The following is a 26505-nucleotide window of genomic DNA, read 5'->3' as shown; positions in this document are numbered from 1 at the left end:
ACTGTAAGAAACCTCCTAAAGGAAATGGGATTTACATACAGAAAAGCTAAACGAAAGCCATCATTAACACCTAAACAGAAAAAACAAGGTTACAATGGGCTAAGGAAAAGCAACCGTGGACTGTAGATGACTGGATGAAAGTCATATTCAGTGATGAATCTCGAATCTGCATTGGGCAAGGTGATGATGCTGGAACTTCTGTTTGGTGCCGTTCCAATGAGATTTTTAAAGATGACTGCCTGAAGAGAACATGTAAATTTCCACAGTCATTGATGATATGGGGCTGCATGTCAGGTAAAGGCACTGGGGAGATGGCTGTCATTACATCATCAATAAATGCACAAGTTTACGTTGATATTTTGGACACTTTCAATTGAAAGGATGTTTGGGGATGATGAAATCATTTTTCAAGATGATAATGCATCTTGCCATAGAGCAAAAACTGTGAAAACATTCTTTGCAAAAAGACACATAGGGTCAATGTGATGGCCTGCAAATAGTCCGAATCTTAATCCAATTGAAAATCTTTGGTGGAAGTTGAAGAAAATGGTCCATGACAAGGCTCCAACCTGCAAAGCTGATCTGGCAACAGCAATCAGAGAAAGTTGGAGCCAGATTGATGAAGAGTACTGTTTGTCACTCATTAAGTCCATGCCTCAGAGACTGCAAGCTGTTATAAAAGCCAGAGGTGGTGCAACAAAATACTAGTGATGTGTTGGAGCGTTTTGTTTTTCATGATTCCATAATTTTTTCCTCAGAATTGAGTGATTCCATATTTTTTTCCCTCTGCTTGGTCTGAAAAAATTACCGTTACTGACTGCCACAATTGTTTTTCCTGATTTATAGTTTTTCTTAAAGCCAGAAAGTTGCCATTTGAAATGACTTTAGTTTTGTGTCATGTTTGTGATCTTTTTTCTACAAAATTAAACAACTGAATGAACATCCTCCGAGGCTGGTGATTCCATAATTTTTGCCAGGGGTTGTAGTTCAACCAGCAGCTTTATTCCAAAATGGATGAAATTCTTTTTTTTTTTCTTCCTCCAGCGTTGCTCTAAGGACAGAGGAGAACCTTCCAGAAGACTAACCATCTCTGCAGCAATCCACCAATCAGGCCTGTATGGTAGAGTGGTCAAACAGAAGCGATTCCTTAGTAAAAGGCACATGGCAGCCCACCTGGAGTATACTAAAAAGGCACCTGAAGGACTTTCTTTTGCGTGAAGGTCGTATTGAAAGGTTCCGTGAATTAAACATGTATTACGAAACATTTAAAGAACATATTGTGTTAAGTGCATTATACTAAATTTTGACACTTTTTACTACAAGCAAATATCAGCCTCAAATATCCTATTGGCCTTTAAAAATAAGTATCGATCAACCCCTAATTTAAACTCCATCCACTCCTCCCCTTTTAACATACTGCCAACATTCAAATTCTGAATCTCACATCCACACTTCTAACTTTCCTCCTCTCTCGCCTCATTCTTTGCAACAGTAGCAGTTTCTGCTGGTGGCAGTTGTTATTGATGTGGTGTGGGAATTCAAATTTGTAGTCTCCATGTTTCCAGACTCATTTGTCCTTGGGACTGGTGCTTGGAATGTACCGGTCTGTGCACCCAGGCTGAGTCTGGTGCTTCTACAAGTATACATTCTAACAAACTTGATTTGCAATGATTTAAAAGTCAGCTTGAGACTTGTTGGTCATTTTATTTCAAGGTCTTTAGAAGATGGAAGCAGCATAGCACTGCGTGGACAACATAAAACCACAACAACAAAAAAAAAAACAAAACAAAATAAACACCAAGACAACTCAAAAGGAAAATATCAAACGATAAATTACAGTTTGGCTAACAAGTCAAAGAAGCCACTGAATTGGTTTTCTTGTCCTTGCATGAACCTGAATTCTTCAAACACAGAGTGAGAACTATGTCACAGAAAACACACATTCAATCCCAAATTTTGTGCTTCATTCTCCTTGTGTGCACAATGGAGCTTTGGTGATTGAGGTATTAAACCATAGTACAACTATGGTAACTATATTTCAGCCAGGATGGTTGTATTCAATTTGAAATCCAAAATAATTCTCCCACACCAGCTGTTCAAAATGCTTTCAGAATTTTTAGTGATGAAACAATTTTTTTTTTAATTAAACTGCCTTCAGATTAAGTTATTTTAAACTGCAGTATTTTCTCAAATCAATTTGCATCTCAGGCGACATCATGAGGGAAACACGAAGGATCTTTCTTACTGCGATATTATGCACACAATTTAAATGAACATAGATGACAACATGACACCAATGTATGACACAACATAAGTAGAACATTAAAACCGTGTCCATTAACAACTAATAATGACACGCCTGAATCAAAGTAGAAAAATGCTCGTCAAAAATTGTACAGCCTAAGTTTTATATTTGAATTTTTTTTTTTCCTTTTACATCAGCTTTCATTGTTCTTCACGGGCACAAAGCAAAAGAGAAACCTAACAATTTACAATATGACAGACATTTTTTTGGTCTCTATTTTATTTACAACTCACATCAATATTGTTTCCTAAAGCAAGGCTTTAAAGTACTGCATTTATTTATTTTTTACAGTGTTACAAAAGCCTGTTGTAGCAAAATGTTATTTTACACTCAACGTTTTCAACCCATAATACCCTGCAGAAAATGTTTCGATAATGAATATTTTTCCAGTCACTAGAAGGATCAAAACACCCAACATCTCTTTTTTAGATGGAACAATATTAGGAAAAAGCGAAGAAAAAAGGTTCAGAAGCCAATATTTTCCCACTGTGACTGTCCATTTCACAGAACCTTTAGCCCGAGCACTAACCATTCTTTAAATCAGGGGTAGAGGAAACAAACCTTACTTTACTTAATATAGCAGATATCGAATTTTGGCAAAAATACTCCTTATACATTACTCTTATGGAAATACCCAGAGGCTACTCAAAGATTCCCAATGGCAGCCATTTTGCCAAATGGGGGCCATGGTTGGTATGGAAATTCTTTTTCCATGATTAAATATGTACAGACCTGCTCAACACTGAAGACTACCACCAAACATCTTGCATCCTTGGACAAGACACTTAATCTGCACAATCTTAGTCCAATCAGCAGCAAATGGTACCAGCCTTGGCTGGAGAAGTGACCTGTGGTGGGCTGGCATCCCAGTCATGGGAAATTGTAGAGTCATGTGCTTGTACCATGATGTACGGTGATGGGTACCAGGCCGTTAGGTCTCTGGGGCTATATAGGACTTATTTCTCCGTGGTCAGAACACCAAAATCAGTCAAACTGGTCCTTGTGGGGGCAAGATTCTGTGCAATTCAGTATGTCAGAATGGTGGCCATTTCTTGTTGCTTTTCTAAATTTTAAAAATTCTTGTGGCCATCTATATTTTCATAAGCAATGTTTTAGGAGTATTGGATCAAATTTGGTGCTTGTGCCACCATTTGAAAGTTATTTTCTGCACACTCTTAAAAAATAAAATTACAATATTATCAGTTACAAATCAAATCTAGGTGCACACGCTGGTGCCAAGCTTCAACACATCCACAAGACCATGAAACCACCTTGGCTCCTAGAAGGCAACCACCCAGGCAGGCACTCTGTCATCCCCTTATTTCTAAAATCTCACACACACACACACACGCACACAAAAAACTAACAGTGACAAAAGACTGAACAATCAAGTTTTTCATAATATTGGAGAAAACAATCCATTCTTCTCCTGATGTCTGATCACTTTTGTTCACCACATGAACCTCTGTGTCGCTGTGCTGTTTGGCCAGTGGAAGGTCTTTGTCAGAAAGATGTAAAGTGTGACCACATTGACCGCTGTGTACAGGCCTAACTCCAGGAGAAGTCTGGGAAGAGAAGGGAGAGGCATGTGCAGGCGGTACATCAAGTAGGGAACAATGAAATACCTGAACTCCAGGAGCTTCTGGGGGACTGTGGCAGCCAGGAGGCACACCATGAACGCCAAAGTCCAGAATAGTGAGCGTGATTTGAGGGAGTCCAGGAAATTCCAGCCAGCAAACACGTATGCGGGGATGAGGAGAAAGCGTACAGAGTCGTGCCTCTGGAAAAGCCTTTTCCACACGTAGAAGGGAAAATGGCGGTTATCTGCCAGCAGGTACTTGTGGATGAAAGTGAACTTCCACACCAGGAGGATGCAGACTCCAGTGATTAAGAGAAAGAGCAAAGGGTGCTTTTTCATCGCTTGAAAGAAGCGAACGATGCGGTAATAACAAAGCGAAGTGGGGAGAGAAAAGGCTGCGGCAAATGCAAAAAAGTAGAAGAGCTGGGGGAAGTTGAGGCAGACCTCGTGGCTCATTCGGTCACCCACTACTATCCCATCGTTCAGCACCACAAATGCCACGAAGCTCGTGCCTACGATGGCGTAAGGCCACGCCACCTGCAACACCGCCTTTACATGAATGGGTGAGGTAAGGAACTCCAGTGTGAAGAGCATCACTTTCTTCACTCCGATGACTGACAGAGGAACCTGAGACAAGGGAGACTTTTCGTCCCTCTTTTTGCTGTGCGTCAACCTCCAGGTCTCGTCCATTTTGGCAGTGACCAGAGTTGCGGCACAGAATGCTACCCAGATGATGTTGGTCTGGCGGAAAAGGATGGCACAGACACCGAGGAACGCCGAGGCCTTGTGGCAGCCGTAAAGCATCATGAGGTAGGTAAACAAGATGAAGAACGTTGACCCAGCGTCTGTGTAGTAGAGGAAATTAAAGAAGAAGAGCACGGGGAACGTCGAGAGAGAGAGCGCCGACAGGACTCGGCGGGAGGTTGTCCGTGTCTGGAAAACAAACAATAATTCACTCTTTACCCCAATGTAAGAATTTTATGTTTTAGAGGAAAATTAGACTTCCACAACATGCATGATTTTCTTCATCATCTCTACCTTCTCCCTGATGTGCAGTTTGCAAATGAGGAGGTAGAGCAGGTAAAGGTTGCCACAGTTGAAGAGCAGGTTGATGAAGCGTAGCATGGGCGTGGAACACACCACTTCGCCCCTCAGGTCAGCCAGCCACACCACAGGCTTGATGACCCCCACAGAGACGAGGTAAAGGCCTGGGAGAGTCGTGATCATTGGGTCCCACTACACAAGAATTGGTAGCAATGTTATCAGCAGCACAATATTCATTACATTTTGATACAGATCTAGATTAAGTGGGGTATCCTGCCTTTGATCTTTCATTTTGGTTCAGGATCAAAGGACAGGCAGTAAAGATTAAAGATGAGGGTTAAAGGTGATTTCAAAATGATGCTACTGTTTTTGCTACTGTTACACATTGGTGAGTCCTTTTGCCGTAAAGGCAACATGGCAATTAAAATCAATAATCGTAGTAAAAAAACAATTAAGGACAAATACAGTCAAGCCCATAAGTACAGTATCTGCACAGGAGGGCTGCAACAAAGTATTGTTTTCATATTTGAAAATTTAATCAGTTATTTTCTCAATTAATCAAGTAGTTGTTTTGTCCATCAAAAGTCAGAAAAAGGTGAAAAATGTCTGTTTTCCCACACCCTAATGAAACCTTGTCTTGTTTTGTCCACAGTTCCAAGATATTCAGTTCACTGCCAGAGAGAAGTAAATAAAGTAATAAAATAAACCAGAAAATATTCACTTTTAGGAAGCGGAAGTCTGAGAATTTGGAAATCATAAAAAAAAACTAAAAAAAAATGATTAATAAATTATCAAAAAAAAGTTGATTAATTCAAATGTCAATAATTCTTTTAGGCTAAGGTCAACTTTATTTATCTCAAAGGAAATTTTTTGTCACAGTACAGAAAGAGAAAACAGTCAACATTTTTTTTAATTGTTAATTTTTGTTTTAACTGTTGCAGCTCTGTTGGACAGTGACTATATACACTCAACAAAAATATAAATGCAACACTTTTGGTTTTGCTCCCATTTTGTATGAGATGAACTCAAAGATCTAAAACTTTTTCCACATACACAATATCACCATTTCCCTCAAATATTGTTCACAAACCAGTCTAAATCTGTGATAGTGAGCACTTCTCCTTTGCTGAGATAATCCATCCCACCTCACAGGTGTGCCATATCAAGATGCTGATTAGACACCATGATTAGTGCACAGGTGTGCCTTAGACTGCCCACAATAAAAGGCCACTCTGAAAGGTGCAGTTTTGTTTTATGGGGGGGATACCAGTCAGTATCGGGTGTGACCACCATTTGCCTCATGCAGTGCAACACATCTCCTTCTCATAGAGTTGATCAGGTTGTCAATTGTGGCCTGTGGAATGTTGGTCCACTCCTCTTCAATGGCTGTGCGAAGTTGCTGTATATTGGCAGGAACTGGTACACGTTGTCGTATACGCCGGTCCAGAGCATCCCAAACATGCTCAATGGGTGACATGTCCGGTGAGTATGCCGGCCATGCAAGAACTGGGACATTTTCCGCTTCCAAGAATTGTGTACAGATCCTTGCAACATGGGGCCGTGCATTATCCTGCTGCAACATGAGGTGATGTTCTTGATGTATGGTACAACAATGGGCCTCAGGATCTCGTCACGGTATCTCTGTGCATTCAAAATGCCATCAATAAAATGCACCTGTGTTCTTCGTCCATAACAGACGCCTGCCCATACCATAACCCCACCGCCACCATGGGCCACTCGATCCACAACATTGACATTAGAAAACCGCTCACCCACACAACGTCACACACGCTGCCATCTGCCCTGGACAGTGTGAACCAGGATTCATCCGTGAAGAGAACACCTCTCCAATGTGCCAAACGCCAGCGAATATGAGCATTTGCCCACTCAAGTCGGTTACGACGACGAACTGGAGTCAGGTCGAGATCCCGATGAGGACGACGAGCATGCAGATGAGCTTCCCTGAGACGGTTTCTGACAGTTTGTGCAGAAATTCTTTGGTTATGCAAACCGATTGTTTCAGCAGCTGTCTGAGTGGCTGGTCTCAGACGATCTTGGAGGTGAACATGCTGGATGTGGAGGTCCTGGGCTGGTGTGGTTACACGTGGTCTGCGGTTGTGAGGCTGGTTGGATGTACTGCCAAATTCTCTGAAACGCCTTTGGAGACGGCTTACGGTAGAGAAATGAACATTCAATACACGAGCAACAGCTCTGGTTGACATTCCTGCTGTCAGCATGCCAATTGCACGCTCCCTCAAATCTTGCGACATCTGTGGCATTGTGCTGTGTGATAAAACTGCACCTTTCAGAGTGGCCTTTTATTGTGGGCAGTCTAAGGCACACCTGTGCACTAATCATGGTGTCTAATCAGCATCTTGATATGGCACACCTGTGAGGTGGGATGGATTATCTCAGCAAAGGAGAAGTGCTCACTATCACAGATTTAGACTGGTTTGTGAACAATATTTGAGGGAAATGGTGATATTGTGTATGTGGAAAAAGTTTTAGATCCTTGAGTTCATCTCATACAAAATGGGAGCAAAACCAAAAGTGTTGCGTTTATATTTTTGTCGAGTGTGTATATATATATATATATATATATATATATATATATATATATATTAGGGGTGGGCAAACATAAAAAATCTTACTCGCATTAACTCAATGACTTTCCGTGATTAATCATGATTAATCGTATGGTATATGTGAGACCCAAAAATGAATTCAAAAGCCGCTTAAAAGCAGTTTTATTTGAAAATGTAAATGAACATTGCATAAATTTGAAAATGTAAATTTCAAGTGAAACACACTAATGAAATCAAATATAAAACCACTGGCAGGTCATTTGTTATCCTGTTTCATATCAAAATAACAATATTCATGTCCATGACTAAATGTACTAAAACAAATACGTCACAGTTGTACACATACCACAATTTGATATGTGTACAACTGTGATGTATTTGTTTTAGTATATTTAGATTTTGTTGTGATTTGGCACTTTATAAGCCGATTAAATTGAATTGAAATTGAACATTTTATTGAGTCTTAAAGTAAATAAATATGAATTTGGTCACTGGATCCTTAAACTTTGTACATAATGAACTCTACATGGTGAATCCTTGATCTCTGGACATAAATAGGAATAAACAAAATCTGTAGTTTTTGTCAAAAGCATTTCCTTTCAGACATTGGCATGAATGTGTTTCCATATATCTGAGCTGAGCTTAGAGCTGCTGTGCTTCACTTCAGGATGTAATTTGTAAAGAAAATACAGATTTCATTTTGGGAGGAAAAAAAAAAACGTTTTAGTCGATTGTAGTTTCTTGTCTGCATTACATTTGGAAAGAGGTGTCATTTTATTTAAAGCGGCGATTCATTTTGAAGTTATTAATTCCGACCGGACTCTGTCTCAGCCGCGCAGCATTTCGAGCTGTGTGAACGGTACGGAAGATGATTCTCGTTTGACGGCAACAAGACAAGAGTCCCAGTTAGTGACTTGAATCCACACAAAAGTGACTGACGATATTTTAATGGCTTTGCGAGGGGTTAAGAAGCGGCTTGCCGTTTCTGAAGAGCAGTGAATCAAAGAACCAACGAGCTACTGGATCGAAGCAATGCTTCAATGGTTCATGGTTTCAAAGTGGAGCCGCACTGCAGAAATGGTTTATTACAGACCAAACCCTGAATATCCGACTTTATTTGTACGTCCATATGACTCTGAAACTCGGAAAAATCCGTATAATTTATGGACTATAGGTTGACATGAAAACCACCGAAAAGCTGTGTTCACCGCGGGGACACGTTCGGCTATTTGAGATTATTCAAGATTTTTTTGTACCAATGATGAACGATGCGTAAAAAAAAATTTGACCGATGCAGCTGCATCGGTCCAAACCGGTCGTGGTCTGAGTTTGCGCCGGTCTCATTTTACCACGCGCATGCGCAAATCGATTTTTTTTCGCGGCCAACTTCCAGGAGGTCTAGAATTACGATTTCTTGTGGCGATCTTCAACCGAGCAGAAGTATTTTGAAATAACTGCATTTTCCACACACTTTTGACTCAGAAAACTTGAAGTGGGACATAAATTCAGACTTGCAGGCTGGAAATTTCAGACTAGCTAGGTAACTAGTAACCAGAATTATAATGGTTAAATCAATAAGCATCAATAGAAAGTGACAGGATTTACTTGTGGTTCCAATTAAAAAAATTATTTAATATATTTGCTTGGCAAATTTGGACCAGGGTCAATAACACACAAGTCTCAATATACCAAGATGATAAAATCAGACTGGTGGTAATCTCAGACCGTGACACCGGGCCTGATCCTGTAGAACTTTGTACCGAAAATGTCCATTCAAAAGTTCGGTGGCTTTCTGCATTTTGTTTTGTTGTGCATTGCATAGCCTGTACTTTTCTCGATCCTCGTGTCGTTTTCTGTGTGAACTCAGCTATCAGCAGGAAGCAGCAGCATAAGCTCGCCCACGACTGACGCTTTCAAAATAAAAGGCAACGAGCAACAGTCATAAGGCAAAAAAAAAAACCTGCAGCGTTAAGGGGAGGAACAAAATTGTCGGCGATAATGACCTCAATAATTAACGCAACGTTAGCGCGTTAATGTTGCCCAGCCCTAATATATATACATAAATCTGTACTCAAACTGCAATGATTAAGCGATTACCAATCAACTCTCAAATAAATCAACTATTTTGATTATCAATTAATCCAGTTTGTTTATATATATATATATATATATATATATATAAAAATATCAAAATGCTCTTGGGCTGTGGACAAAACAGGACTTCTGAAGGCATCGTCTTAGGCTCTGGGTAATATTTATTTCAGCATTTTATCAACCGAAGAACAACTATTCGACTAGTCACAAAATAAAACAAATGATCGATGATCGATTACGAAAATAATCATTAGTTGCAACTGTATAATACTGTCGGGTCAGTCACAATCAAGGTGTCTTAAGGTGTGTCACCTTAAGACAAAAATCAAAGTAAGTATTTTTCTTTGAATTGAGACCCATTATGAAGACCAATGTCTAGTGCAATATAATCCAAAATTTTAAATCATGTATCTCTAGCCAATTTTTTTTGGTGACAATATTAAGACAAAGAGGCAAAGTCACATTTTGACCGTCAAGGACTCTACAACAGAAAGGATATCCTTAATACAAGAGTCATTTATTTTACTATTTACTTTAAAAAATGGTATATGTTTTGGTTATAAGGCTTAACAAACTGTATTCTTCAATATAGATAGAGCACTTCATCATGGATACTCATAGAATCATCCATGTACTATTTTAAAACTATATGTCACGGACTCTACACAAGTAGAGTCCGTGACACGGTGCTACCTATAGCCTTCATCATAACAGGTATAAGACCCAATTATTTATTCCATTCAACTTATATCCTCTAATTATCCTAACACAGGACAATAAAACTACCCAAGTTACATTCACCATACTATTATTTTTAAATATAGGTATGTCAAAGACTCTACAGGATTTTCTGAACATCTGAGACCATGCAGTGCGATCATCGCCAAAAACAAAATATTGCTCTGGCCGCATTAAATCTTTTTTTTTTTTTAGACACCCTTGAGACTTCAAATAACATTATTTAAAGACCAAAGGATGACTTTTTAATTGTTTTCATTCAGCATTTCCATTCAATATTGTCTTGAAAATGAAATTTTACAACGGTGCAACTCATTTCTGTAAAACTATGTAGCTGTCTCTCGGATCACCCGAAATTGATGAAATTTTCTGAAAATAGAAAACGGATATTTGTTTATATCATAGAAAAAAACATTTACATAAAAGACTACCATACCTTTATTGTTATACAATAAAACATGCTGCATCAATTTTAAAGTGACAAAGAATAACACCTAATTTCATTTAAAAATGCACCACGTTTCTGGTCATAACTTGTTAAACCATTTTTTCGGCAACATGAAGTTTTTTTTTCATATGCAGATGCTGAAAGCAAAAGTACATCTTCATGACATATGATTTAGTGTTTCTGATATGATAATATCTGTATTTTGTATCTATAGCCTTGATTGTGACCGACCCGTGTGCTACTGTAGGTGATAGAAACAATCAAAACGTGACTGTAGTCTAGTCTTCAACAATAAATCACAATCATTTAGGAATTTTACATAGTGCTTCTATTCCACCACATTTGCACACTTTTAAACCCCTCTTAAGAGTGTCCAAGAGGCAGATTAAAAACGGTAAATGTACAAATTAATCTGCGTCCTAATCTGAAAATGACAAAAGCTCCTCTGATGTTCGCTAATCGGGTAGAAAACAAACGGCAAACCCACAAACCCGTTTTGGAGCCACTTTACCTCGTGGAATTTTCCCTGACAGTACTTTTGAGCTTGTGGGACGTGAAAAACCTCGTCCATGTAGGGTTCCTTCTGGTCCCGAGTGACCGTGGAAAAGAGCAAACAGGAAATCAAAAAGTTCGTGCTGCACATAGCCGTAAAAATGTAGCCCTCAAACCTCTCCATAGCCCACCCGGAAAAACACAAAAACCCACTACCACCGTTAGGAAAAATCACAAACTAAGTGTTATACTTCTGTTTAAACCGCATAACTGCTCTTTGAGCGCATTAAATCTGCTGCGTTGCTCCAAAAAAAACAAATCGATCAAAAGTCGACCAACTCCACACGGAAGCGGTTCGCAAACGCAGTCGGCAGGAAGCACGTTTTACACACAAACGTTCCGGGGAAGGTGAAATAATATTTAGCCTTACGCTTTCTTTTCCCAAACAGACTTGATTGTATTTTACATTGTATAAATGTTGTTGATTTTTTTTTTTTACACGTTTTATACCTATGATTCGTGGATGTTTTAGGAACTTTGCTCTCCGGCGGTGTCGCTGTGTTATCGTTCCCCCTCTTCGTGTCGAAACCGCCATGCATCTAACGCAGGATTTAGAACTTTTCCCCGAACACAGCGTGACACAGATGCTTTTCAAAGAGGTTAAAAATACGACCGAACTGAGGAAAAGCGCCGTAGAAGGACAATTAAACGCTGCATTAATCAACCCAACAACGGTGAGATTTCCTTTTAAACTGTGTATTTTTATTAAAACTCTCAATTTATTAACGATATTCTACATATTTATAGAACTGAGTGGCCAAATGCTCGTAGGATGTAATTTAGTACCTAATAATGGCATTTCTGAGCACTTTCATAGTGCATTAAAGGGGTCATAATATGCCAATAAAAACAAATTAAAATACTGTTAAAATGTTGGTTATTTCATGTCAAACATATTCCACAGTTCTGTGTTTGCACCTGTAGAAACTCCCTTCCTATAAACAAAATAGGCACAAAGAGGCTCGTTTTACTTCTGTGACATATGTCAAGGTAATTTATACTGCCTTATAGCAGTTTGTGAATTGAGAAAATAACGGACTTGGACCCAGACCACATTTGGTGTTCTGCTTCTGCATAAGGCTTCCGGGAGTGCACAATTGCTTAAAATGTTTAAATTTTAGAAGTAGTTTTTTTGTATGTAGTTTAGGAATCTATGTATCAATAGCAAACACAAGTATGTAGCCTCATAATCATGTGAACTATGTTTACCAATGAGATAGACTCTACATATGAATAGAATTTTACTAAACAAAAATTAAATTTCCACACTTTTTATACTTTTCAGAGAACTTAATCCTGAACTTAAAAGCATTTAAAGAGAAGGTAATTTGCAAAGTTACTTGGCAGCTCAGAGATAATCTTAGAGCCTGTTTGGAAACCCAAAAGTGTGCTTAACCCTTCCAAAAAATGGTCAGTTTCTGGTCCAGTTTTTTTTTTTGTTTTTTCCACTTGCTGAGCCACTCTGCAGTTTTTAGGGTCACACTGTCACAAAATCTAATCCCTTTCTTTCTTTTTTAAAAACAGACTTGAGTGTCTGTGGAGTATTTTTGGCTCCAGCCCTTTAATATGCATTTTAAAGATGTGATGTGCCTTATTAACTTGCAGAAAGGGTGTGTAAGTTGTGGCAAGGATGCTGTAGAACATTTATCTTTGATAGATAGACATATATGGGTGATTCTTAGATTACGGGCACTTATGTCCTTTCATCATATTGTATGAAAAACAGAAAAAAGGGGACATTTCACACTTTTATAGTTATCTTTACAATGAAAGTGTGTTAAGAAATTTGTTCTAGTAGTCTATGATGACTTTTTCACCTTTTTTCAGCATCATTATATGCAAATATTGCCGTTTTATGCTTGTCCCACACACAGACTTTTGATCTTCAATGATAAAATTGAATGGTAAAAACAGTTTGTATGAAAGATTGTTTGGGTAGTTTCTATGGAGATAAACAGTGACATCAGAGCACATGTATATAGCGCCAAATCACAACAAACAGTTGCCCCAAGGCGCTTTATATTGTAAGGCAATGGTGTGGTGGAAATTACATTTACAAGGCCAATAGTGCCCATAGTTAAAGAATCACCCATATGGTACAAATCTTATACATAATTAAAAAACAAACAAAATTAACGTTAATGAAAGCATCTAAATATATGCTAGAATAGTTGGGTGTTATGGTAAATATCTTTTAAGTGCCTTCTGCAGACATGGGGTAAACACAATCTGTAGTCATACTTTATAGTCATCATTACATTTTTGACCAAAACAGATCGTTGTAACTTAATTGTAATCTTTGGAGAAAAAATTGTGAGAGTTATGTGAAGATTATTGTAAAATAAAATTGATTATCTTAAACAGTTCAACAAATTTGTTCAGATTTCCTTTCCATTAGTGCCAACAATATGCAAGGAATGTAAGGTATTTTTTGGGAAATACAAGAAGCTGATGTATTTGTCAATAAACATATTTAAAAAGAAATGTACTTTGTTTTGTTAGTAATCATAATTTAATTGTTGAAAGGTAATCATAATTTAATTGTAATCTAACTTTCCAACTGTAATTGTAGAATTGCAAAAAAAATTGTAATATTACAATTTTAATGTAACTGCCCCGTCTGGCATTCTGTTCCATAGTTTTACAAGAACATCACATTGATTATTATTCACTGATTATTATCCTGTGTTATTTTGAAATTATACATTTGGCTCTAAACCTGCAGATCATTTCTTTTATGCAAGATGAAAGCAGCTTTTCATTGGAAGGAAACACTTAATCTTTTTCTTTACTTATTTGCAGCTTGTAAATCCTTTCCAAGTCTTGGTAGCCACCAATAAAGCTGTTCACTTGCAGAAAATGGGAAAGATGAAAACAAGAAGTTTGTACTCTGAAATCATTTTCAACTTGTCACCAACTAATAATGTAAGTAGCGTTTGTTTTCAGTGCGCGTACAACATACAGGATCCCATTTTAAGTTCCTGCACACTTTGTCACTTCAAACAGATCTCTGAAGCCTTTAAGAGGTTTGGAATCTCAGATGGAGACAATGCTGTGCTGGTGGTGCTGGTCCACAACAAAGAAGAGTCCCAGCTTCTGTCAGACATCAGAGCCAAGGTGAACGGGCAGCAGGTTCCAGTCGAAGATGTTTCGTCATTGTCAGACCTGGCAAAGATCAAAAAGGTTCTCCACCTTTGCTTCTAGTTTTTCACACCGTGTAGCATAGAGAATATGTTCTTCACATGCAGCACATATGAACTGCTCCTGTTCTGCCTGTTATGTTGAAGGAAATTGCAGGTGTTTTAAGTTGTGAAAAATTGCTTTAAAGGGTCACATTGTGCATCATGTCAGCAAGCTTATGTAGGTCAGCATCTCCCTCAAAAAACAAAGATTGTCTGTAGCCAAAAATAAATCCTAGCTTATAAAACAATTATCTAAGAAGTTATTTGCCTGTCGCTTTAATTGGAAAGAAGCTGTTTGCCATGCCCCCTCTTCAAATGGCAGGGAGCAGGAATGACATCGTGGTAGGAAGAACAGTGTTTCCCACAGACTGGGTGTGTCAAATACAGTGTACAGAGGTCAGTGGGTGTCTCAGGGATCTGGCAGGAGTCCAGATATGGACGTGACATGACATGCATCAAAATTCTTCAATTGGCTGTTTCAATCTTAAACCTCCCTACAGCAGCAGTGGTTTTTATAGACTGGTTTAGAAGAATAGTCAGACTTTGCAGGTTCATATTTAAATATAAAAGAGAAATGAAAAACAAATGTACAGCACAACCCCTTCAATTTTTTTTCCTTTTTGATAAAGCTGACACCTAATGAACTACAGCACCGCACTCATAGAGCGCAAACCTCCGCCAATACTAGTTTCCAGTTCCACAAATTTTTACTTTGGGAAAAATTTTTGAGGTCAAAGTCATGTTAGAAGTGGCTTTTCATAAGCTAAAATAAAATACAAAATATAGATCAAAAGGGCTTGTCATTGTTAAAATCAAATATCCGCAATTGATAATATAGTATTTCAAACTGTCTCTCTCTCGCTCTTTCCCAGCTGTACAAAGTCACTCCCCAGGAGGAGAAATGTGGGACGCTACTGGATGGCATCATAACCAGAATGGCCATCAAAGACGTCATGTAGCTGTAAGAAGAAAAAATGGACACATTTCTCACAGACACTGTTTAATTTTTTTTATCATGACATGTAAAAATTAAAGAAAAGAAAAAATGTTAATTGATGACGTTCACTCAACTTGGATGTGAGCTGGAGAAGATCTGAAATGTGTTCAGTCTGTAAGTGATGAGCACATGAGGCTTTTCCAAAGTCTAGGAATAGTTATGATGCAGTAAAATCTAGGCATTGATAAAACAGATGCTAAACAATGCGCTGATCTGTTTGATATCGTAACACTTTTAACAACTTAATGGACATCAGTGAAAATATATCAAACTTCATGGAATAGTTAGATCAGTATTCTTAATGTCTGGAAGGAAAAAAAAAATCACTCTTTTTAATATTCACTGCTGTTTGTGCATTAGTCCGGAAAGTTGCATAGCTCATCTTTCCCGATATTCCCGCCGCTGAGGATGCACACAACGTTATTTCCCTCCAAATCGGGGACCTTGTGGTTAATGATGGCAGCAAAGGCCGCACAGCCCGAGGGCTCCACCACAAGCCCCGACCTGTAGAGGGTGGACACCGCCGACGTGATCTCCTCGTCACTCACCAGGATGATCTCCTCCACAAAACGCTGGCACAGCTCATAGGGCAGTTTGCCTGGAACCAATGAAGGATGGAGAAGCACCATCAACCATCAAGGAGGTTGGTGCTGATCTCTATTAACTACAATATGACTGCAGCAGGTCAGAACCAGTGTTAACCGGTTTACTTTAAACCGGTTAACACCTTGAGACAGAAATCAGTTCACCCTAAGGACAGGATCCCTAGTTACAAACAGAGCAATGTAGTGTATGCTATCAGATGTCAGGAAAACTGTAACGAACACTACATAGGTGAGACTAAGCAACCTTTACACAAAAGGCTATACCAGCACCGCAGAGAGGGCGCAAGTGGACCTCAGTCTGCAGTTCATCTCCACCTTACAGACACTAACCACATGTTTGAGGACAAGGAAGTTAAAATCTTAGCCAGAGAGAAGAAATGGTTTGAGAGAGGGGTCAAGGAGGCATTCTATGTGAAACAGTTGAAACCCAGCCTTAACCGGGGAGGGGGTCTGAGACACGCTTTGTCCCCTGTTTACAATGGGGTACTCAGGTCAAAGCAGTTTCAGTCTTTTGTTCATGGTAATAAGTCATTCACGTCATCAGGAGAGTCGTTAAGGAAGCCGGCAGGAGAGGCGTCCGTCCCATCATTAGGAGGGACAGCTGCCCTGTCATTAGGAGGGTGCTAACTAGAGCACAATAGGTGCTAATTAGAGCTACTGTTTAGTCACTAGCCCAGGGGTAGGCAACCTGTTCCAGAAAGAGCCATGAGGGTGCAGGTTTTCTTTGCAGCCACTGACTCCACCAGGTGATTTCACTGATTAACTGATTCCATCTGCTCAAAGTGATATTAATCAGTAAAATCACCTGGTGGAGTCAGTGGCTGCAAAGAAAACCTGCACCCTCATGGCTCTTTCTGGAACAGGTTGCCTACCCCTGCACTAGCCTATAGCAGTCTGCCTCTCGGTAGGAGGGGTCTGGTTAGGTTTAAAACTCCAGCTTTTGTGGCTTCTGTTTATTCTTCTCTACAAGAGTCAAGACAGAAGTCAGACCACCAGAGCAAGAATTTTAGCTGAGGAAGCTTCTGCGATTTGAAGCGAAACGTCCTTGCGTCAGGCAACGCAGTCCAGTCGAAGATTCAAGCTTCTCTACTATGGAAACCACCTGGACAACTGAGAGCCTACACAGAAACAGGTCAGAAGAACCTAAAGAGCATTATATGGACCTCCAGAGAAGGAAGAGAAGAAGAAGAAAAAAAAAAAAGGTAAACTTGGAACAAAATTTGCAGTACCAGCAAAAGGCGGTGCAAGTCCTGAGGCAACGCTCTTGGTGTCCATGCCCACTGGCTTCTCCTCAATGAAGCTTCTGTACATGGTGCATGCTGCATTTAAACACAACAAACCCGAAACACCTTAAACCTCTACGATACCTGGGGGTTCATCACTGTACTTGAATTTCAGGTCTGCAGCTGCCCCGATACAGCAGTTAAGTTTTACCTCCTTCTGGTTCCACACCGTAAACCCTGGTCTTATCACAACCAGACAGTTTGATAGCAGCAGCTACTCCGGCAAGGAGGCCCCCGCCACCACAACAAACCACCACCACATCAGGCTCGGGTATCAGCTCCAGTACCTCCAGACCTAGACTAGACGCAAATTAATAAGATAGACATCATACCTTCAGAGAGTAACAGTGTTATTCAATTGACATGGCAACTGACAATCAAGGGGACTGTGTGAGGCTGTCGTCAGCTTTGGTCAGGAGGGTCTGGCTGCTGACATGGAGCTGGGAAAACCTGACCTTCATTCCACCTAGAGACATGAGTGAGACTAGATGTTTTTTGGTCTCAGCAATTACTTATTTGGGGTCAGTCATGTCTTTCTGCTCAACAGTGGAGGTGGAGCTCCATTAAAAAAAAAAAAAAAAAAAGCTGCAGCCAGATACTGCTGTGGCTGATGCTAATGTTAGCATCAATAAGACCCATCAATAGTCAAACATGCCATGTTAACATAATAATGTCCAGACTATGGAAGAGATGATCAAAGTGATGTTACTGGTAGAGTTTATTTGACAACTGAATAAAACACAGACTCTACCTAGCATGTCCTGCTATCAGATCCAAGTCATCGTAGGAATGCAGGAAAGTCATGTTGTCCTCCTGAACGCAGCGGTTCACAACGTTCATCAGGCAGGAAGTCTGAACTCGCTCCACCTCCACTCCAAAACTCTGAGAATGACAGCTGATGTCAAGTTCAACTACACCGTAAGTATTTAGTCCTGTAAATGCCCGGAGGCTCACTGCGCATCCCTGGATTCTGTTGCATGGAGTGGATGGGGTCTACAATTTACTGGATGGGACACCACCTTGTCAAATGTTGCTTCCTCAGCCAAGGCAATTACACACCTAACTCACTGACTTATGAACTAAGATGCACACAAAATTTTTATGTCATTTGCAGGTGAACTCTGACCTGTATGAGGGTAGCTCTGGATGTTGGAGCGGTTTCCGGCATCACCACCTTGCCCTTTGAGCCATAATGTTTCAAGGCATATGCAAAACTCTTCCCATAGTTCCCTGCAGACATAGTGACAAAATGGCCTCCCTTCGGTCTCTTGGCGAATTGATTGGCCACTCCTCTTACTTTAAAAGAGCCTGTCAATGGAATCATATACAGGTCAATCAGAAGTGTAAGACGTGGCTACGTGACATCAAGTGTTTGTGCAGAATGAAGATGATGTCCACTAACCAGTCCTCTGCATGTTCTCCAGTTTAATGTAGATGTTGGACATGATGTTGAGAGGCAAAGTGGTCTGACACCAGGGGATCATGGGAGTGTTGATGACACCAAGGGGGCTGCTTTGTACCGTCTTCCTTGCTTCTATAAGCAGTTCCAGGGTCACAAGGTCTGCAGACACATAATCCATCTGTGCCAAAAGACCAAAGTTTACAATCTGGTAGACAAATAACATTCCACAAAATGTACTTGATTTAAGCCAAGTGCAAAGACACCCGTCCTGTTTGAAACTGTCCATCCGCACCTCTCGAAAGTAGCCATCTATCAGCCACAGCTAGGTGAAAGCTTTGTGTGAAGCATGGCCGTTCCCTTGGCTTTCTCTAGCGATTAGGTTCCTCAACATGGACACCGGCATGTTAGATTGCACCACATTGCCGAAATGTCATAGCTTCCCTCAAAGCGGAAGTGATACTCCCCCATCTGAATCTCACTAGCTAACCACCTGCTTAACATTCCAGTCATTCCAGTGGTGCCCAAAGACTCTCTGAAGAAACCTAATACCAAAGACATCTAGTTGCCACCTTGGGTCACAAGTTAGCTTCAAAGTGTCACTGTATGACAGTAAGACAGAATGCACCAGGACCCAAAAACGTTGGCTCTTCATTCTCCTGCAGCGGTATTGGTATCATTAAACACCACTCTCCAAGGATTTCATGAATCCACAAGGATTTCATGAATCCATAAGCTCTTCCAAGTGTTTCTCAAGGACTCAAAGCTGAGTGAATGTCTCTACAACTTTGACACGTTCACCACATAGAACCTCTTCTGATGGCTAAGTCCAGGAAGTCAATGAAACCGTGGAACTTCATGTTGATCCAGGAAAATCTTAAAACCAGACCCTCCGATTCTTCACCCAGTCGAGGTCAGTAAACCTTTCCATACCATTAAATGCAGATCAGCCACCCAAGTAGGGCAGTGGTTGTAGAAATTTATGACAGTGCTGGCAATGCAGAAATGTGTAACACAATCACTGATTTCATTAATGATGCTTTTGAAACACTCTTAACAGATCATCAATGAGTTACACACACGGTGGGTCCCGGCTTCTTATGCCAATACATGTAGGTGGTACAAGGATGTTTGCGGAGCACCTTCAGTGTTAAAGAAACTCAGTTGCAGTATACATTCATGGTACGTGTACTCAAGAGGACCATGTGTTTGGATGTTTGTACAAGGTTCTCCTCATTAATTAGACACATGCATACATGGTTCTTGGATGAAGGCCCTATTGTATCTGCCTCTACAGATCTGTCTTTTGTTTGGTGGTTGAATGGTTTTAGCATTTGGTTTACAGTCTACAGCAGCTTCAAAATTGTTTAGAGTCTTCAGGGTCCCATTATCCCCTGGGCACTAGGAGGGGTTACAGTCCACTGTGCCAGTTGTAAATAGCGGAAATGCCGTCACCGTGTCATCACGCACGAGGAAAAGAAACTCAAACCAGCATGAAATGTGGTTACACTGAAAGCATTCAAACGTAAGTTAATGTATACACATACGCCCGCATGTATACTGCAATACCAAATGCAAATTAAAGTACAGAGAGGTACATCATGACAGTAACTGATCTTTGCAAATCAAGTTGACTGACCAGTAAATTATTAAACAGCATAAAATTAATACTTTTTGACTAATTGGTGATTCATATCACTGCACCAGTCCCTGGTTGTTAGTTTTTAAGATTTTGGTGTGGAAAAACTGCAAACTGAAGAGGGGAAAAAAAGACTACAAGATTGTAGGAAGTAGAAACCTGCAGGAGGTATTTCATTCCCTATATTATATATCAATACCATTTTACAGCGGATGTATTATTCTGTGTATTACCTGCAGATTAACCTGGTCGTTTCTTGACTCTTGTGACCCCTTCTTTGTTTTGTACATGATGTTCTGGATGTCTTTACCTGTAGGATAAAATCTACGCAGTGTGTTTGGGGGAGGGGTTTGTCCACGGAACAGCTCATCCTGTACATAGGTTACGATGTGGTGCTTGATTTCACTCGGCTTCTTGGCACCAGCCAAGGTGAGGTTTACTATGTGCTGTTCTACATTGCGGTCCACACGCTCACGCAGTTCAGCTTCCTGTACAGCAATAAAAATCAATCAAGTTATGATACATATGCCTATATTGCAATTATGCGTAAAACATTTTTGAGCTTTTGTAGACTACTTATCTCGTGAAAACATCTTGAATGCAGAATAAAGGAAATGAATTTCTTCAAATGTCCACTTTATTTGTCCTTCATAGTTCTCCTCATAAGACAAAGGAATGTAGTCTTGGCATGGTTACCTGTCCAACAACAGGATGGTACCGATGTTCATTTATAGAAGGAAATTGTGTGTGGTATTCAACGATTCCTTTAGCTGCTGAAGAATCTGCTGCTACTGCTTTTTTCAGGTCTGCTGACGCCTTCTTCCTTTTACCCTGAGTGTTGTTCTCAACCTGGGATTAGAGGATTTACACAGCAAAGAATTGATGTTACACTTGACAAAGAAAATTATTTTTATCCTGCAACAACAAAGTCAGTAACTGCGATCCCAATAAGAAGTCAGTTATATAAAATTGAAAGTAATAGTAGGGCTGCTATACCTTGAAATCAGGGAATTTGATGATCTGTGATAGTCAGCTTGGCAGGGCAATTCATCTTCTTGGTAGGTTGTATTAGACAGTGTCTAGACTTGACAACGTGGTCTTCAAGCTAAGCGGTGGGGGGGACAGCATAGCACTGGAGTTCAAAGACCACATTACAGTATTTTGTTCTAAGTTTTGCATACATATGTAGTCTAATTTGTATTCAACATGCCCATTCATATTGAAGTTACATATGTCATGATTGTGATAGTCATTATTTAACAAAGGAATTATAGCCTTCCTTGACCAGTTATGCAAATTATGACCTGATTTGCATGATTTTTCTCACAATTTTGTACTTTGCCTTAGATACATATGTCTTGGATATGAAATTTTCATGACTGACTGTGTGCATTGGACATAAGGCCCCATTAAAAAACAAAACAGTTTATCATCCCGCCCGCATGCCAAAATTGGCTTGCATCAAATTTTTTTGGTGAATTTCATTGACGGCGGCACAGCTGGTGCAAGAACATGTATGTCTGCTAGATGGCGAGTACGCATCGGCCGAAGATAGCCAAAGTTTACCGAGCCGGAACTTGCCACTTATTGTCATTGACACACACACACACACACACACACACACACACACACACACACACACACACACACACACACACACACACACACACACGCTATTTATCGTGATACAGACTGTTGATAAGGCCAAGAAGCTCAAGCCATGGTACAGGGTGAGTGTTCCCCGCTGTGGTGACCATAAGTGATATTTTCAGCCAGCATGTATGTGGTATGCTGGAGAATGGATGTAGCTTGGACGCTAAGTGCAGCAGTTGCAAGGTGAGTTTTTCCTCGTCATCCTCTTCTTCTTCTCGGTAGTTCCGGTCACTTGGTCCGGCCTACCTCCTAGAGGAAGACGTAGATGACATCCCTATGTGGATTTTAATCAAATACTATTGCAGAGCTGGTTTTGTCATAGTTCTAAGTGAAGCTGTTCTATTGTTTTTGTATCTTATTAGGGGAAGTTTAATTTCCCAACTTCAAAATTTTACTGTATTGTTTGTTCTGTTTTTGAGAAGAAGAAAACAAATCCACCCTCCCTCATCACTTTTTTTCTGATGTCACGAATGATAAACTAGGTTTTTTTTTTTTTTATGGGGCTTAATGGCACATGATGACACACTGTTGGAGGAATGTGGTGCTAAGTCATGGCACTTATGTTTCCTCCAGGGAGCCAGTGCCCAAATTTTCTTTCAACATCGACTTCAACTAGATCGACTACTTATACCGCTTGTTTCTCTTTCAGCGTCTGGTACTTCTCCTTTTGTCTGAGGCTTTTGTCTCTTCCTTGGTGGCATCCATAGACTTTTGATCCCACAAGCTGAAATGGTACACCATCATAATGTACGCCTTTTAGCTCCCAGTGCGTGAGTTTCTCAGATGAAGGTTGCACATCTGTATTGAAAAATACACATTTTATTCATAAAAATGTACTGTTCATGATAAAGCAATCCAGGTATTGTTATGCATATGATTAATCGTGGTATCACTTCATGTCCAGGGCCAAGATAGTTTAAGAAGTGGAAACGCAGTGATAGATGTTGGTAAGTTTGTACATGCAAGAAATGGATAATGACAAAATTACATGTGCAGTAGTTTTCGGGTACAGCCTTCACTGATTTTGGTGACTTATCTTGAATTTTAATGAATTACGTATTTGAAAATATGATTGTGGAAACATATGTTGGAGACTGACTGCAGTTCTATTACCCAGTTATGAAGTACTCAGATATGCCTTCTTTTAGTATCCTCAACTTGTCTTGAACTTTATGTAGCCTTCATGAAGTCTTGCACTGCTGGAAACCCCACTGAATCTGAATTAGGCTACACATGAATGTGTCAGTCTTTTATAAAATGACACCAATTTACAGCTACTTGTAAGACTACAATGCTTTGGAGACCAGAAATTGAATAGGAGGGTGAAAAACTGAGTAGATGACAAGAAGTAAAAGTTGTTTTATTTATAATTGTACACAGCTACTAGTACCTTTTAGGCACTCTCCATGCCACGTTTAGCATTACATTATACAGTCACTGGCACCTTTAGTAGGTACACCTCTTCAATTGCTTAACACAAATAGCTATTCAGCCAATCACATGGTAGCAACTCAATGTATTTAGGCATCTAGACCTGCTGAAGTTCAACCCCAGCATCAGAACGGGGAAGAAAACGGATTTAAGGGTGATTCTTAGACTATGGGCACTTATTATGTCCTTTGATCATATTGTATGAAAAACAGAAAAAAAGGGGAAATTTCACACTTTTATAGTTATCTTTACAATGAAAGTGTGTTAAGAAATTTGTTCTAGTAGTCTATGATGACTTTTTCACCTTTTTTCTGCATCATTATATGCAAATATTGCCGTTTTGTGCTTGTCCCACACCCAGACTTTTGATCTTCAATGATAAAAATGAATGGTAAAGAAACATTTTTTCTAATGTTTTAAAATATCTCTGAATAAAATATCAGTAAAATAATCAAAACATAATTGGGGTATTCAATGTCATACAACTGTTGTGATTTTTTGTAAACAAAATGTAGTTGTCCCACACTATTGCCGTAATTTCCACCACAACACTGTAATGTCCCTAAACAGTTTGTATGAAAGACTGTTTGGGTAGTTTCTATGGAGATAAACAGTGACATCAGAGCACATGTATATAGCGCCAAATCACAACAAACAGTTGCCCCAAGGCGCTTTATATTGTAAGGCAATGGTGTGGTGGAAATTACATTTACAAGGCCAATAGTGCCCGTAGTTAAAGAATCACCCTTAAATGACTTTGAATGTGGCATGGTTGTTGGTGCCAGATTTGATGATCTACTGGGATTTTCACAGACAACCATCTCTAGGACTTACAGAGAATGGTCTGAAAAGAGAAGATATCCAGTAAGTGCCTAAAGAGTATACGTCTGTGAGTATTATTTACCTTTTCTATGTTAAACCGACCTGTTATGGTCTTCTGAAACAGTTGATAGATGTATTTTATAACTTAAAAACGGGAGCGAACCTAACGCGTTAGCATGTCTATGGCATTTTCAATGTTAAAAGTTAGCATTTAGCAATTGCAGCCGTCATCACGTTCGGGTGCATTTGTTTTCAAATTGTAATATTCCTTAAATTTATTTTTGCTTATATATTAATCTAATGATTATTATATACAATTTTAGGTAAAGAGACAAAAAGAACCTGAATAGAAACACAACAGAAAATATATAATAGCAACTAACATAAATAAATAAACACATACAGAAATAAGTGTTTCCTGTGAACACCTAGTGACTCTCACACCTACATTTCATCCCTGTCTTATTTAAGTTTAATGACAGTTTGTTTCGGTCAAACCATATTTTCAGTTTGTTAATTTCTTCAGTGATTTCCTCCAGAACTATCTGCCAAACTAGAAAACTGCTGCATCCTAGTAAGAGCAGACTACTACTGGAATGAATTTGAATAAGTTGTATTTTTTTTTCCCTCACCTAAATGGATTCAGCACTCACTCCAGTTTATTGTCTGGAATAGTCCCAGATTGCATTTCAGAGCTTCTAGAATTGAAACATTTTGGTGCAGGTGGTGTTGGGGGGTAATTTTGGGTTTCAGCTTTTTTTGTTTTTCACCACTTTCATCCCTGAATATGAGTTGTGATTCACTTTTGTGCGGATTAAAGTTACTAACTGGGACTCCTGTCTTGTTGCGAGAAAGAAACGAGAATCATCCTCCGTTCTGTTCACACAGCTCCAAACGTTGCGCGGCTCTCCGACAAGTCAAGATAGAACGATAGAATCCAGTCTGAATTAATAACTTCAAAGTGAAACACAGTTTTGTTTATTTTTATTTATGTCCAGAGATCAAGGATACAGTGACTAATTTCATATTTATTTACTTTAAGACTCAAGGAAATACATAGAAAACCTGTAAAGCCTACTTTTAGTACAAAATTCACGAGGTATCGATAAGGAATCGGATCGATAAGCAGAATCGATAATGGCATCAATATCGATAAAACCTTATCAATACCCATCCCTAGTTATGGGTGGGCAGTTCTTAGAGGTCTCCCTTTGCCATCTTCCCATCCGTTTCACATTAGTTTGTTAGCAACACTCTGCTATGGTACCACGTGGGTGCCCAAAAACAGAAAAACAACTATCTTATTTCACCATGAATTTGTAACTTGTTTCTAAGTTGCAGCCTCAATACACACATGAATCAACGACCATTCTGCACATTGACGAATGAAAAACTCACTGTCTTCCCCAAAAACGGGGTCCTTCCGGTACACGACATACTTGGTCATTGTCGCTTCTTCAACTTTTTCAAGCTTTTCTTCGAAATCTTTGAGGGAAAGAAAAATTTGAGGGGTTGCTGGCATCGCTGCCGCAGCGAAAGCTGCCAATTTAGCAGCCATGCTAATGTTTATCACGTCACGTGACCATCGTTCTGAAGGTTTACTGGGTGGTTCCCGCCGCCTCCGCCCTCGCAGAAAAGGAGGCAGGCAACCAACCCAACAGCGAGTTCCTCTATTTGATTGGCTGGAGAGCTCTGTTTGCACTGAACGCTTCTGATTGGCTCATACAGACGGGTTTCCACCTCCTCATTTGCTATTATGCTCATTTTTATGCATATTTATTTGTCGCCGCATAAAATTATTTTCATAAGTAATTTTCTAGCCCAAATTGTTAAGTGTTGGGTTTCATTTCACTGCAAAATTAAAGCAGAATAAATAAATAAATACATGTCGCAACTGCCTGCGTGTGTGTATTTTTAATAAATGTTATTAAACATAGGAATACAAGCACAGAAGGAGTAATGCAGAACGTGATACAAAAAAATGAATACAAAATAACTACACATACGTATACATATGACATTATTTTATAAATTTTACACGGCTTAATAGCTCTGGTTAATTTTTATTATGCGTTTTGAAGTTTGATGTTTGTGTTTAAGTATATGTCTCGAATCGATCTAACTTTTTTAAAGGAGAGGACGTCATTTT

At 39.5% G+C, this 26505-nt stretch overlaps 3 protein-coding genes across 4 annotated transcripts; 1 reads left to right on the top strand and 2 right to left on the bottom strand.

Moving 5' to 3' along the window:
* Positions 1-1684: 1684 nt before the first annotated feature.
* On the bottom strand, positions 1685-11637 carry alg10 (ALG10 alpha-1,2-mannosyltransferase). The gene is made up of 3 exons (XM_034163540.1): positions 11305-11637; positions 4923-5120; positions 1685-4817 (listed from the first exon to the last, which is right to left on the bottom strand). Exons 1-3 carry the CDS (start codon positions 11467-11469, stop codon positions 3756-3758), a joined length of 1425 nt encoding a protein of 474 aa, XP_034019431.1. The 5' UTR covers positions 11470-11637; the 3' UTR covers positions 1685-3755.
* A 235-nt stretch (positions 11638-11872) lies between these two features.
* On the top strand, positions 11873-15576 carry tprkb (Tp53rk binding protein). Its single transcript, XM_034163381.1, has 4 exons — positions 11873-12019; positions 14148-14270; positions 14352-14528; positions 15400-15576. The coding sequence occupies exons 1-4, from the start codon at positions 11879-11881 to the stop codon at positions 15484-15486; spliced, it is 528 nt and encodes a 175-aa protein (XP_034019272.1). The 5' UTR covers positions 11873-11878; the 3' UTR covers positions 15487-15576.
* Positions 15577-15861: 285 nt separating this feature from the next.
* Positions 15862-25952, bottom strand: srr (serine racemase). 2 transcript variants are annotated; one of them, XM_034163379.1, is made up of 11 exons: positions 25755-25952; positions 22735-22901; positions 21447-21555; positions 21147-21299; positions 20684-20938; positions 18815-18992; positions 18539-18720; positions 18164-18294; positions 17564-17712; positions 17359-17448; positions 15862-16122 (listed from the first exon to the last, which is right to left on the bottom strand). In XM_034163379.1, the coding sequence occupies exons 5-11, from the start codon at positions 20738-20740 to the stop codon at positions 15881-15883; spliced, it is 1029 nt and encodes a 342-aa protein (XP_034019270.1). In that variant the 5' UTR covers positions 20741-20938; positions 21147-21299; positions 21447-21555; positions 22735-22901; positions 25755-25952; the 3' UTR covers positions 15862-15880. The 2 variants fall into 2 exon arrangements, with proteins under 2 accessions (XP_034019270.1, XP_034019271.1); XM_034163380.1 differs by lacking the exon at positions 20684-20938 and having other exon boundaries at positions 25755-25950.
* Between the last annotated feature and the right edge of the window lie 553 nt (positions 25953-26505).

The sequence above is a fragment of the Thalassophryne amazonica genome, chromosome 22, assembly GCF_902500255.1.
Source record: "Thalassophryne amazonica chromosome 22, fThaAma1.1, whole genome shotgun sequence".
Taxonomy (NCBI): Eukaryota; Metazoa; Chordata; class Actinopteri; order Batrachoidiformes; family Batrachoididae; genus Thalassophryne; species Thalassophryne amazonica.
The sequence above is the reverse complement of the archived record's forward strand: the minus strand, read 5'-3'. Positions and strand labels throughout refer to the sequence as shown.

Bases quoted from the DNA above. Each gene is read 5' to 3' on its own strand.
- srr (XM_034163379.1), bottom strand. From the start codon at position 20,740: ATGTACAAAACAAAGAAGGGGTCACAAGAGTCAAGAAACGACCAGGTT. The intron at 18,295-18,538 runs GTCAGAGTTCAC...TGTCATTCTCAG, and splicing joins CCAGAGCTACCCTCATACAG to AGTTTTGGAGTGGAGGTGGA. The intron at 17,449-17,563 runs GTAAAACTTAAC...GTTTAAATGCAG, and splicing joins CGGTGTGGAACCAGAAGGAG to CATGCACCATGTACAGAAGC.
- alg10 (XM_034163540.1), bottom strand. From the start codon at position 11,469: ATGGAGAGGTTTGAGGGCTACATTTTTACGGCTATGTGCAGCACGAAC. The intron at 5,121-11,304 runs GTAAAGTGGCTC...ATTCTTGTGTAG, and splicing joins GTCAGGGAAAATTCCACGAG to TGGGACCCAATGATCACGAC. The intron at 4,818-4,922 runs GTAGAGATGATG...TTTGTTTTCCAG, and splicing joins AACTGCACATCAGGGAGAAG to ACACGGACAACCTCCCGCCG.
- tprkb (XM_034163381.1), top strand. From the start codon at position 11,879: ATGCATCTAACGCAGGATTTAGAACTTTTCCCCGAACACAGCGTGACA. The intron at 12,020-14,147 runs GTGAGATTTCCT...ACTTATTTGCAG, and splicing joins CATTAATCAACCCAACAACG to CTTGTAAATCCTTTCCAAGT. The intron at 14,529-15,399 runs GTTCTCCACCTT...GCTCTTTCCCAG, and splicing joins ACCTGGCAAAGATCAAAAAG to CTGTACAAAGTCACTCCCCA.